The sequence below is a fragment of the Alosa sapidissima genome, chromosome 23 (assembly GCF_018492685.1).
Source record: "Alosa sapidissima isolate fAloSap1 chromosome 23, fAloSap1.pri, whole genome shotgun sequence".
NCBI classification, from domain to species: domain Eukaryota; kingdom Metazoa; phylum Chordata; class Actinopteri; order Clupeiformes; family Clupeidae; genus Alosa; species Alosa sapidissima.
Window position 1 is genome coordinate 28345632 of NC_055979.1, and position 13894 is coordinate 28359525.

The window sequence follows — 13894 nt, forward strand, 5'->3', positions numbered from 1 at the left end:
TTTTAACTGTCATGTCCTTTCATTTGTTCTATTTATAGATACATTTTCATACTAAGTACCCTATTGATCTGAAGCTCACATATCAGGGCAAAAACATTTTTTCAGAATAGAGGCCCCCTAGTGGATGTGGGACGAACAGCCTCTGGCCTCAGGGTAAATGGCAGCAGTTCCCCTCTACTCTGGTCCAACTCTCAGTATTGACATGGAAACGATGATATCGCAGAAATGTTCAGTAGTCGCATTTAAATGTGGTTTTGTCGGGATGGCGACTTATTCCTAACTCTTCCAAGATTTTCCCGAGGTTATTCCCTGGCGCAATTGCCCGGGAATGAGTTTCCTCCACAACAGCATCTCTCGAGCTGGTTTTGATCATGACGTTGACAGAATCATTGGTTTGGACTCGACAGAGAAGACAGCTATCGCTCTTTATGATTACCCACCGATGGAGTCGACATTTCCATCTGTAAAATGAAATAACCGATAGCAATAATAGTCGCGTCGGTGGGAGTTTTAGGCTGGACACAGGCCGCCGGTATGACGGCAGTCTACGGGTGTTGGGTATCCTGTCTCGGACAGTGAAACCGGACCTCAATGCCACGATTCACCGCGCCTCTCACCGAGCCGAGACTCAATTCTTTGCGCATTATCCCTATGACAGTGGCCTAGCGCCGTGTGTGTGTGTGTGAGCGAGGGCACAGACAGGCAAAGTAGAGGAGGACTGGACCCAAGCCCGTGCTATAGGTGTGTGTGTGTGTGTGTGAGAGAGTTTGTGCAAGTGTGTGAGTGAATGTTATAGTGTGGCTTTTTGCGTTCACGTTTCAGGCTCTCGGACGTCCTTTACCCCACAGTAAATGATAACCACTAGGGTCCAAAGGACTTTTGGCTCCAGGGTCCGCGAGTCCAGACGGCAGCATGTCGCTGTTAAGTCTCGGGTGTTGGCAGACGCGCCGCCTGCGGTACAGGGCTGAAGACGGCGGAGAAGCGAGCCAGGGGGCAACACGGGGTTCCGAACCGGGCCAGGAGGCGCGAGGAGAGGGGGTAGGCAGAGACGGGGAGGGCAGGACCGGGCGGGCGGGCAGGACGCAGGGCGCGGTCTCTGATCTCTCGGATGTCTCCCATTTCCATGTCAGCTGAGGGACGCCGAGCGCGCCAGCCCAACGGGAGGAAACCAGACCGCTGCGGGGACATCCCTCAGACCGCGACTCCAGACTGCAGCGCGCTCCTGCTCCTGTTCCATGCGCACCAACCGCGGACGCTTGCGGACGCTTCTCACAGCTAGGGAGCAGCTCGGCTTTGAAGCCTCCTGCCAAGATAAACGGCCCTGCCCTATTTATTCCCGTGTCTCCACGTGCACTCAGAGACGCGCTCCTTCCTGGCGACGAGAGTGGAAGAGAGAGAGAGTTCTGCGCGCTGGCACACTGGTCTGGGTTACGCACTGATCTTACGCTCAAAACAACACCACCACCGCGGAACCACGGCTCGTGTGGAATGAGTTTTTGCGCGCCGGGGATGGCGGTGCCCGCTGATCCGGTAATACCGTGTTAGAACCCTCGTCCTCCTCCCCCTTCATCAGCCCCAAAGAGGGGCAAGAAGCCGCGATCAGGGGGAGGGGGGTGCTCTGATTCTCACCTTTACCTGTTTCTCCCACTCCGCATCGGAGTGCCCGTGGCATAGGTGGAATGCGACTCGCCACGGCGGTGACGTTTCTCACCGGCTGCGCCTTGATTCTCTCGTCGGGCATCGGGGGCTGCGGCCCGGGCAGAGGTTACGGGAAGAGGCGGCCACCGAGAAAGCTAACCCCGCTCGCCTACAAACAGTTCAGCCCTAACGTGGCTGAGAAAACACTGGGCGCGAGCGGCAGGTACGAAGGGAAAATAACGCGCAACTCGGAGCGCTTCAAGGAGCTCACGCCGAACTACAACCCTGACATCATCTTCAAGGACGAGGAGAACACCGGTGCAGACCGGATGATGACGCAGGTAAGACGGGACACTGCCGGAATCAGCCTGCTATTTCTTCCCTATAGCTCTCTTCATGCTTTCTCGCCACCTGCTGTCTGACCTGGATCAATATTGGTAATTACTGTGGAGTGCGCAGGACACGGTGCAGGCTGTTTTGCGCAACATCAGTACTGTGGTCTACAGGATATGATGGTCTGAGATACATGCGTAATGATCCAGTGGCGCAGGACCACTAACCTCATACATACATACATATCACCAGTCTTTCCTGGATATTACGCCTCTTTATTCGTGATTTATTAGAGGAACTTGGGATAAATGCGCGCTATAGCGCAACCACACCTGTGTACCTGTGTGCCGAGGAGCTTAGACATGCGACCCTCACGTCCAGATCCTGTCGACCCAAGTTTTCAGACAAGGAGATATTTAAGGATTGAATTTCGTTCCAGGTGTACAAATAAGAATTTTGCAAAACATTCTACATTTCTGTATGGCACCCTTCGACTGACCCAGTTAGTGTCAAGTGTTGAACTATAGTAGCACTGCGCACATACTAACCTATGGAGCGGCCAGGATTGCGCAACGTTGAATCGCTCCCTATATGGTGCAAAGGGAAATGTGGAAGTAGAGACGTTTAATTAACACTGTATTCTCTGTTTAGAGGCCATGCTTGGAAAAAGGCCCTGACTGAGCATGGCCAGTGTGTGTTTGTGAATGTTTACCGTAAGCTTAAGGCTGCCTAGAAGCGGGTCGCCCCGCTCCCCCCTTTTCTTCAACTGTCCGAGGTTTTACGACGCCGCCATTGATGTGGTCCACTCAGAAATTTATTTGACTCCAGTGTCTAAGAATACAAGTATTTATATCAGAGGTCTCGGTGACCGCGAACTTCCTCTGGATCTGAATGCGTGAGCGTTGAGTCCGTCAGGGAACCCAACGTGGAAGCGGTGGGGTGTGTGTATTGAGGGGGGGACGCCTTGTCCGCAGATCTCACTCCGTCTTTACCTGTCACCTCTCGAGTGAACATTTACCTGACCCGCGCACAATTTATGAGCCTGAGCAGCCGCATGCGCCCGCCGCAGAGACAGCCTCCGGTCTGTTGATTTTATTTTGTGTTATTTTTCTGTTTGTTTTTGTAGCACACATGTATAAAAATAGCCCACTTCATATGCGTTTAAGACTTAATTATACGCATATTTTCAGGCCCCTTATTTTTGATTCAGCGGTGACTCTCCCCTCTCCCGCCTCGGAGGCGCGAGCGGCACCGGGTGCCTCATACAGACGTGACTGTTCAGGGGCTCGAGCCGTCGGTTGTGGCACAGGCGCGTGTTGTCACAGCGCGAGCGGCTAATGTTTGTGTAGCTCGTGGTCAGCGAGAAACCGCTCGTGCAGAAACCCCGTCGATCTCTACCTTAAAAGCAAAACCAACAGAGTCCACGAGCTGATTTATGAAGTCCAGTTCGCTCGGGCGACCGCAGAGAAAAAATAGAAGGTTGAAATCCACACCGGTCTGTGAATAGGCATCTATTACGGCTCCGCAATGCTCTATTCTTATCCGCTGAGCGCGGAGACAGACATGGAAAAAGTGATTACACAAATTTGAAAATGTCAATTTTCCTATCTGCCAGACATCCCTGGGGCAGAGAAAGCCGTTGTTGTTGTTGATGTTGTAGTTGCCCTTAAACCGTCTACCACCGCGCTTCTACTCTATGCTCCAAATGACTGAACTAGTGCGCACCTGGAAAGACAGACGCCCCGGTGAAGCAGACAGAAGTCCCCTTTCGCACCGAGTCTAAATTTGGCTTATTAGTTCTCTTTATTTCTCACTGAATTATTGCACACTTACATCCATGTGGAACAAGCCAGTCTTGTTCCCAAGTTGCCAAAGGGACGGATAAGTGGCGTTGATGGAAGTGTGCGGTTATGACGCCTCCTCTAACGTGAACTCCGTAAATTAGAGTCGTTAGACAACGTCTCGAGTTCAAGCCGGTGCACCCTCTCGCGAACCTTTCCACATCGGTCGACTGTGCTAATTAATCACTTAGCTGTTGGTTTCGCACCTCCGGAGGTTCTTGCATTCAGAGGAGGAAACCTGTGCAGTGTGTAACAGGGATTTATTTAAGGTGGCCTCGCTACTCTATAAAGCCAGCATTCCTCCAACTTTTAAAAAAATGTAAGCTCAAATAGAAAGTAAATATGAAATAAAGTGACAGACAGATAGAATAAGGAATAGGCTAGACAACATCTTTAAACTTGGTTGTCCTTCTTTCCCCCTTGTTTAATGCCTAATCTGTGTGTCGCCTCTCGCCGGATTTAATAGAAATAGAAAAGAACATAGCCTTGCTGTCTGATGATTTACATTAAAGACGCGGCTACTTTGAGCAGACCGTGTCAGAGGTAGTGGTCCATAAACCAGCGTTTCCTCCAATTTGTTTGTCTTTCCACTAAAATCCGTTGTTTTCCAGCATTTACACCTACATTTTCCTTTCACGTGGATCACTCTGTCACTCTGTAACAAATTAGAACTCTCTCCATGTTTCTCTGTCGCCCTCTCAGTTCATCGGTTTTGTCTACTCATCTACATGCTTCACTCATCTGTTTTAATCTTTGGCGTTCTGACTCACTTCTTCAAATGATCCAAGTCATTGTAGCTGAAAAGTTCCTGCGACATTGGTGTGTGTGTGTGTGAAAGACAGAGAGAGAGAGAGTGTGTGTGTGTGTGTGTGTGTCTGCATGTGTGTGTGTGTGTGTGTGTGTATGTGTGTGTGTGTGTGTGTGTGTGTGTGTTTGGCTTCATATTAACTGCTTTCAGACATACCGGTAGGTGTAAGTCCGCATGTTCTGCGGATATCAAGCGGTTGGGCCGTATATCTGAACAACATAACCGGCTATTTGGAATTCTGAACTTAGCCGGCTCTTACACGACTCCCCTCCTGGTATTTGGGACGGACATTATGGGAATGAGCTCGTGTCTGAATGAAGCGAAGAACATGCGGAGATTCTGTTCATGTGCGTGAATCAACCACGTTCAACCTGTTCAACCACGCGGAGATTCTGTTCATGTGCGTCGGTGTCGTTCACACATAATGTCCGCACAATGTCCGCATGTAACCATCATAGTTGAATCACCCGAAGGCTCGGACATCCGTTTGACAAAGATCCGCATATAGTGTGGAGGACATGTTTTTTCATCACAGCCTTCTCTCTTTCCTCATCATCCCATCTCCTCCCACCTGCGTGACCCTCTCACCTTTAACCTTTGACCTTTGCCCCCCTGCAGAGGTGTAAGGACAAGCTGAACTCGCTGGCCATCTCGGTGATGAATGTGTGGCCAGGTGTGCGTCTGCGGGTGACGGAGGGCTGGGACGAGGATGGCCACCACTCGGAGGAGTCGCTGCACTACGAGGGCCGCGCCGTGGACATCACCACGTCCGACCGCGACCGCCACAAGTACGCCATGCTGGCCAGACTGGCCGTGGAGGCCGGCTTCGACTGGGTCTACTACGAGTCCAAGGCCCACATCCACTGCAGCGTCAAGTCAGGTGAGACACTGGGCATCACGGCTGTGTGTGTGTGTGTGTGTGTGTGTGTGTGTGTGTGTGTGTGTGTGTGTGTGGGGGGGGGGGGGGGGGATATCATCAGGGCTGTGAGTAGATAGATAGATAGATAGATAGATAGATAGATAGATAGATAGATACTTTATTGATCCCCAAGGGGAAATTCAAGGTCACAGTCAGTAGCATACAGACATCACAAACACATTCACTAACAGCAGAAAAAAGTAATTAAAAGTATATAATATAAAAAACACAACTAAGCAATAAGGACAGTAGAAGATAAAGAATATACTAAAATAAGTGTCTGTCATTGGAGCAGAATGTGTGTGTGCATGTGTGTGTGTGTGTGTGTGAGAGTGAGTGTTCTGGGCAGTGGAGTGTTGAGTGGGTGAGTGGGGTACTGAGGTGGGCAGGAGTGTGTAAGTGTGTGTGTGTGTGTGTGTGTGTGGGGGGGGGGGTCGGGGCAAGAGGAATGTGTGTGCAAGTGTGGGGGAGATCAGGGCAGGGGTTGTGTGTGTGTGTGTGTGCGTGCGAGAGAGAGGTGATCAAGGCAGGAATATGTTTGGGAAGACGAAGGGATGTACTGAAGCTTCATAACATTCATCTAACTACCACTAACGAATAACGCTCAGGTTCCTTGTCCAAGTGTGTGTGTGTGTGTGTGTGTGTTTGATCCACTATGGCCAAACATACTAAAACGTGAGAGAAACTTTGAGGATGACCGCCAAACAGGACTGACAATCAACCCCCTTGAGACAAACTGGGCTTTCTTTCTCTGTCACTTCCTGGCTCTCTGACCTCTGCTGACTGTGTCCATCTTTCTCCCTGTGTCACTCTAACAGGCGCTCCTCTCACCTCTACTCTTCTCCTCACTCCTTTCCTCTCTGGGCATTATGGCTTCACCGGGCTCTAGCGACCCCTACAGGCTGGAGGCTGACTAACCTCACGCAGGTCAATGGAAGTCATTCTGCTTAACTTACCCATACAGCGAGGAACTGCTCTGGCTCTGAGATGCTCTGCTGTCTGGCCATAAGTGGTTGTCACAGTTATAGTACGTTTACTTGCATGAACTGCAGTGTTAAAAACAACATTAAAATCCTGAGAGTTAATTTAGTTTTTAATCTCAGGATTTTAAAGATTTGGATCCTTTATTTACACAAGAAGACTCTTTCTAAAAAGTTCTTGTTTAGCAGTAAACATTAGCAATTAAACAGAAATCATTAAAAGGGCATTTTTACGTCTGTGCTAGCTTGGCCTCTTAGCTCTATCTGTGGAGGACATAAAGTGATGCCCAGTGATCCACTAGCATACTCTGCGTTAGCTTAGCTCCATGCCATGAGGATTATAAAGGAGATGTCAGCTATACACGCTAACTCCACATGCTTCTTCTGATCTGACTGAAGAGTAATGTCTAAACCAACCTGAGAATATGATAATCTCTGGATAAATGTGTATGCTCTATGTTTATAATATGAAATATGAAATACTATTTTGATGGGGATAAGCGCTGGCAAACAGTCCTGCACATTTGTTTGGACATCCTACGTTATTATTCCTACTTTAACAAAGTAATTAGCAATAATACAGTTATGTCAGTATAATACTAATGTAATAGTCGTAGAGTGTATTTCACCTGAGTCGTGTGTGGTAGGAGTAGTCAGCAGCAGAGTATGCCCATCTTTACACATCACCTGAGTCGTGTGTGGTAGGAGTAGTCAGCAGCAGAGTATGCCCACCTTTACACATCACCTGAGTCGTGTGTGGTAGGAGTAGTCAGCAGCAGAGTATGCCCACCTTTACTCTTACCTGAGTCGTGTGTGGTAGGAGTAGTCAGCAGCAGAGTATGCCCATCTTTACTCTTACCTGAGTCGTGTGTGGTAGGAGTAGTCAGCAGCAGAGTATGCCCACCTTTACTCTTACCTGAGTCGTGTGTGGTAGGAGTAGTCAGCAGCAGAGTATGCCCATCTTTACTCTTATCTGAGTCGTGTGTGGTAGGAGTAGTCAGCAGCAGAGTATGCCCACCTTTACTCTTACCTGAGTCGTGTGTGGTAGGAGTAGTCAGCAGCAGAGTATGCCCATCTTTACACATCACCTGAGAGACCTCATGTTCCTTTTTCTTTTTCCCCTTGTCTTCCTCTGTTCTTTCTTTCCCTCCTCTTTCTGTCCTTCTGTCACTCGTTTCCTCTGTTCTCTCTGTCCAGATCGAAACGCTGCCTCCCTGGCCCTGAGTTGATCGGACCAGAAATCGTCCATTTTTGCTTTTATTTTTATTTTATTTTTTCCTCAGTATTTTACTCTCTTTGTAGAAAAGCATTTACACATATTCAGCTGCATGCAGACGTTGAGAGACACACACACGAATCCTGCTGACATATTGATGATGTCATCACCGTGCGCCACAAACTCTGTAGGACATTCACAGAGCTGATGTGTGCAGAGACTGAGGGGGGCATCCAGGAGCTCTTCTCTTGTGTGTTTCTATTGCAAAAGACTGCTGAAACTCCCCCCCAAACACACACACACACACACACACACACACACACACACACACACACACACACACACACACACATTCCTAACCACGCTGGAAGGGAATACACACCATACATTCCAGTGTCCAACTCGTCTCTCTGACCGCGTGAGAGGACAGTGGAGAGTTGCCAGACCTTTAGTGGGTCGACGGAGTTTTACACACACCGACTGTGTTCATTATGATCACATGATCACAGCTGTCAGAACTGTGTAAGTGTGCCATACTATTTGCTATATCAGCAATATTAATACCTAAGGAAACCTCACATGAACATGTTGTTATTTCATAGAGACGTAAATTATATTTACAGAGATGTAAATTATATTTCAAATGTTAAGTGTGTTTCTGTGCAAACAAAAAGGAAAATGTTCTTCAAATGAGACCAATCATACATTTTGAGCAAAAGGCATCTGAATTGAAAAAGCAACTGAATGTAAGAAAGTATAGGAGTTCTTAGGTGTAGTAGTTAGTTGACGTAGGAGTGTGTGTGTGTGTGTGTGTGTGTGTGTGTGTGTGTGTGTGTGTTTATGTGTGTGTTTGTCTCTCTCTCACACACAGAGAACTCGCTGGCGGCTAAGACAGGTGGCTGCTTCCCCGGAACGTCGCGGGTAACCCTCGAGGACGGGAGTCAGCGTCTGATGCGTGACCTTCGACCTGGAGACCAAGTCCTGGCCTCTACGGAGAGTGACGGCAGCGGCCGTCTCCTCTACAGTCCCGTGCTGACCTTCCTGCACCGCGACCCTGCGACCCGGAAGCACTTCCACGTCATCACCACCGAGAGTGGCGCTCGCCTGTCCCTCACGGCCGCCCACCTCCTCTTCGCCTCGGACGGGCCGTGCAACAGAACCAGGACCGCGACGGGCGTCGACGTACGAACCGTATTCGCCAGCGAGGTGCAGCCGGGGGCGTGCGTGGTGGTGGTGACCTCTGACCTGCAGCCAGGGGGCGGCGTTGAGCTCTCGCGCGTGGTGGGGGTGCGGGTGTGGGAGGACCGGGGCGTGTTTGCGCCACTGACGGAGCACGGGACGCTGGTGGTGGACGGTGTGCTGGCGTCCTGCTACGCCGTGGTGGAGCACCAGGGCCTGGCCCACTGGGCCTTCAGCCCGCTCAGGGCCCTCCTCCACTGGACCGGACCCAACTGGAACCAGGCCTCTGGCCTGCACTGGTACGCTCGAGCCCTGCACTGGATCGGAACCGTGGTTCTGGACTCAACACACTTCCATCCCTGGGGGGTGTAGCCATGGGGAAGATAAGGGGGGGGGGGGGTATGGACAAGGACAGTGGAGAAATCCAAGGGCATTTTACTGTTGTTTTACAGGACTTTCAGAAACATTCATGTAACTTTTAAAGAGGGTTATTTGAATGTTTCTCAGCAAACACACACCCACACATAAGCTCATCTTTACAAACACACACACACACACACACACACACACACATACGCTCACACACACACACACATAAGCTCATCTTTACAAACATACAAACACACACACACACACACACACACACACACACACACGCTCACACGCTCACACGCTCACACACACACACACATAAGCTCATCTTTACAAACACACACACACACACACACACACACACACGCTCAAGCATAAGATGTTTTACTCAGGGTACACTCACAGGTTTACAGACACTGGCTCACACACACTAAGGACAAAGAACATAGTTGATGTCATATTTTTACTGAAATAATTTCTATCATAAGGTGTGTGTACAGTTTGTGTACAGTTTGTAATGGCTCTTGGATATTGAATTGTTCTTGAACTTCCAAAGAAAGACACCTCCCCACATCGCCATCTGTTTGATCTCTTAAAGCCTAAAACATAGAGAACATTTTAATATTTTATGAAAGGGTTTACTTTGTGTTGTTAATAGATGAATGTTGATATAATATCAAGACTTATGTAAAGTAAGAAATATTTAAAGATTTATTTTTTAAATTAAACATAATGGAAATATATGTCCTTTGTGGTAATTGAGGCAACCTGTTGCAACTGCCACCAAAGCGCACTTCACATGCAGCGAAAATGGTATATCATCGCCATCTAGCGGCAAAACATTGAAAGAGAAAACACTCAGACTCGCCATGGGGCTGGACGAGAATCGCTTCAGAATTTACTACTTTGAGATACTGTGTAATATATTTAAGACGAACCTGCATAGCAGTGTTGACAGAAATTGTTCGACCACCATTGTTCATTGTACATGCAAACAGAGAAAGCTTAAAGGATTAAAAATACAACAAAAAAAACAATTCTCTCTAATTTGGACGTGAAACTGTACGGCATTTCAGAACACTCCCTGCCATAGACATAATATAATGTATATTATGTCTATGCTCTCTACATCTTGTTGACTTGTACCAACTCTTGCTATGTCGGCTAATAATAATACACTTAACGATACCTTTAAATGGCCGCTGCGCGCGCGAGGGAGGAGGGCAGGAACACGGGGAAACCCAATCTATCCAAAACTGACCTGATGACTCTTTCCACCGCGAAGCCGCAGAAAATAGTTCGAACGTGGGACGGTGGTCTTTGTTGTGTGTGATCTGGTCAAGAACAGCCTGTTTCTTCACCCCCGTAACGTCGCACCGCAGAGTTTGTGCAGTTACCTTTCCGTTTTCGCCTTTAAGAGGCTGTCATCGAGGGATTAGAATTACGCACAAGCTCGCTGCTCCTTTAAGAAGGTTTAACATTAGACCCAGCGCGCTCCAGTGTCTGCGGGAGGCGAGCGACGCTCATCCCACAGAACCACTCGACTCTCCCAAGTTTTCTCCTGAGCCTGCTTCCTTGTCTCACTATCTGTTAAGCGGTTACGGAAGAACAGGGCACCATGGCCGAGACGGAGAAAGGAGAGAAAGGAGGGAAAGGAGTTAACGTGTCTGCGGGGAAACTGGCGATCAATATGCAGAAGAGGTTAACCCGAGCCCAGGAGAAGGTAAGGAGATGAGAACGACTAGGCTACACCTAGATCACCTCATACGCTGATCCCTGTCGACAGAGTTGTTGTTGCCAGTTCGAGTTGCAGCAAGCATGGCGAACTGGGGAAGTTTGTCGTCTTGCACCACCAGCTACATGTCACACGGGCAGAAACGCTCCTGCTGCTATTTGCGCCTGACAGGCTCAGCTGTGACAAACCAAGAAGTTACTTTGACAGCAGGGCTGGTGATATTGTGGGAAGAAGAGTAGACAAGTTGCACCACTAAAAATAGCCAACGAGACTCGAAAAGTGGCTGCAAAGACACTTTATACGTCTTTATGTCCGCCCGCTTTGTTCTTTTTTATTATTATAGGCGGACCGGCAGGGCTGGGTGCACCGTTATGCAGTTTTCATGGGTTTGTGTGGTGAAGGAGAGCGGCTCCGTTGTGGTGTGTTGGAGTGGGCTGTTGTGGACACTTCTCTTGGCAGAGCGGAAATAAGGATTGACTCAGCGGCAGCTGCTTCTCAGCACCATAGCTAAACTGATTTTCCACTGTGTGCGAAGCGTGGCAGTTGAGTTCAGAGTCCCACACTTCAGAGTTATGGCCATGGTGTGACATTTTGGTGGGCGTGAGAGCCCGTTAGCAGCGGAGACGGACCAAACGCTGTAAGCACAGGCTTTGATCACACATTAAGAATAAGCCGCATTAAGGCTGTAAGTCGAATTTCCCAAAATACCCTCTCCACAACAGAAGCTCCACGGCAAGAACTATGTTGACATACACAGCAGCGCAGTCTGACCTGTGACCAGTGATTTATAATATTATGTGCGACCAAAATTACTAGAGAAAGTTGCGTTGCCATGTGAGACGCACTAGTCATTCATTTCCTGCGAAAGTGCGCGTGCAGACACAATTGCGCTTTCATGAGAATGATGAATATGTACAGAGAAGATCTGATTGGGTTTACGAGGTCTATGCGCATGTGTGTGAGAAAAGGAAAGACGTAGGATCACATTGTATTGTCAGGTGTTTCTTGTCTGCCTCTTTAGACAGTTCGATAGCAGGTGCTGCGTGGTTTAGGCAAGGCGAGAGAAGAGGAAGGCACAAGTGGTTTAAGAACATTCCCGAAAAACATTGCCGTCATCCCAAGCCCGTTAGTTGGGAGAGCAGCATAATTCAGGCCTATGACTTTGTTTAAGCAACTGTGCCTGTGTATGCTACAAGTACCAGTTTCTGCCCACTTAAGTGGGTGTGGGTGTGTTTATTTATATTTTTGTGTGTAGGCTATTCATATGCCTGTGTGTGTGTGTGTGTGTGTGTGTGTGTGTGGGTGAGTGAGTGTGTGTGAGAGAGTTATTATTCTTGTCATATATTCATGATGATTGATTATAATATATTATTTATAAGCTCACTCTGTCTGTCTAGTTGTGGTCACATGTCTCTCAGTTATATGGTACATCTCATCGCCCAGGCCCATCTTCGCTCATTGAGAGACAGATCTTGGCCATCTGCACTCTGCAGTTGTGGTAGTGAGCTGTGTTTGTGATCTGATCCAATCAAATCAAAAGCCTTACTTTGGTGACCACTTTTGGCATTCACTGGGTCTATGTTGGCTAGTTGCCACTTCCCAGTGTAGAACAAGCCAAGTTATCAGACAAGGCTGTTAGCTATCAAGTGCTACAAAGTGCTCTTTTACACGCTCTTTGGCATGCTGCTGTTGAAGGCTTGTTATAGCCTGTCGGTGGTCGGTGAGTGAGTACAGGTTAAGCACTGTAGCTTTTAGCAGTAGCTTAGTAAAGCTAAAGATGTAGCAGTAGCCATTAGCCATTAGCCATTAGCCTAGCTCCTCAGAGGTAAGGTTAAAGGAGTAGCTCTCCTCTCGTCTCGGAGACGGCACAGAGCAGAGGTCTGTTTGACGCGTGTCCTGCCCACGTCCGCTGTGATCTGTGAAGGGAAGGTCAGTGTCTCCCCCTTCCTTCCCCTCTTCTGAAACGCAGCCAGGTAGAGCAGAGTTAGACAGTAACGCTTGGCAGCGACCCCCAACCCCCTTCCTCCCCTCCCACAAGCCTCTTCCTCTCCTGTCCTCTCCTCTCCCCTACTCCTCTTCCTCCCCTGTCTCCCTCTATCATATCTCATCATCCTCTTCCTCCCCTCACAGCACTCTCCTCCTCTTCCTCTCCTGTGTCCTCTTCTTACTCCTCTTCCTCTCTTGTCCCATCTCTCCCATCTCCCTCTCTCCTGTGTGCTGTCTCTACTCCCTCTCTCCTGTCCTCCTTTGTCCACTCCCCCACTCCTGTGCTTTCGCCCTCCTCCCTAGTCCCTACAGAGTTAAAACTCGGGGCATTTCACCAAAACAAGTGGGCTGGTCAAACCTGGACGCAGCCCTCATGTGGAATGTGGACTAGATGCGTGTTGTGATTAAGGCCACCATGACTCATCCAGATAGCGTAGCGGCGATGGTGCTGTTTCAAATTCCCCCCGGACCTCTGCAGTCGGACTCCTCTCTTCCGCACAGCATGCCGTTCCTCCTCGTACGTACGTACGTGCCCTACATTCCAACAGGAAATGCCAAACAGGAAGCGCACAGCGTTTCCTTTGGCCTGCTCTGATGACATCACGTCAGGTCTGTTTGTGTGTTTGTCTCGGACCTAAGTGACCTTAAGCGATGGAATAAAGCAAGCGGAGGTCGTGTACGAACAGAAGACCGTTGTCTGTGCCAGTGTGTGGGGACTGTGTAAGCTACCCCCACCCCCCACCCCCACACACACACCCTGTCCCAAAAATGCCATCATCTTTAGACACCTCACAGCTATTCCCATTCAGGAAACCCCCTGTTCCTTTCACCCCTCCCCTCGCTCACCCATGACCCTCGACCTTTGCACTGCGTCATTCATACACGAG

At 49.0% G+C, this 13894-nt stretch overlaps 2 protein-coding genes across 9 annotated transcripts in view; both read left to right on the forward strand.

Moving 5' to 3' along the window:
- Positions 1-1532: 1532 nt before the first annotated feature.
- On the forward strand, positions 1533-9286 carry LOC121698492 (indian hedgehog B protein-like). Its single transcript, XM_042080647.1, has 3 exons — positions 1533-1979; positions 5239-5500; positions 8607-9286. The coding sequence occupies exons 1-3, from the start codon at positions 1680-1682 to the stop codon at positions 9284-9286; spliced, it is 1242 nt and encodes a 413-aa protein (XP_041936581.1). The 5' UTR covers positions 1533-1679.
- Positions 9287-10603: 1317 nt separating this feature from the next.
- The window catches only part of bin1b (bridging integrator 1b), a 31920-nt gene continuing 28629 nt past the window's right edge, over positions 10604-13894 (forward strand). For 6 of the 8 annotated variants that reach the window (XM_042080634.1, XM_042080635.1, XM_042080636.1 and 3 more), the window contains exon 1: positions 10727-11009. In XM_042080634.1, the coding sequence (XP_041936568.1) occupies positions 10905-11009 (105 nt within the window). In that variant the 5' untranslated portion in view covers positions 10727-10904. Of the gene's footprint in view, positions 11010-13894 lie in introns of all 8 variants that reach the window. The other 2 variants (XM_042080632.1, XM_042080633.1) reach the window with 1 other exon arrangement.

What these genes read in the sequence shown, in the direction of transcription:
- LOC121698492 (XM_042080647.1), top strand. Translation starts at nt 1,680, where the DNA reads ATGCGACTCGCCACGGCGGTGACGTTTCTCACCGGCTGCGCCTTGATT. An exon ending in CAGACCGGATGATGACGCAG is followed by an intron (nt 1,980 to 5,238) that starts GTAAGACGGGAC and finishes GCCCCCCTGCAG; the next exon opens with AGGTGTAAGGACAAGCTGAA. An exon ending in CCACTGCAGCGTCAAGTCAG is followed by an intron (nt 5,501 to 8,606) that starts GTGAGACACTGG and finishes TCTCACACACAG; the next exon opens with AGAACTCGCTGGCGGCTAAG.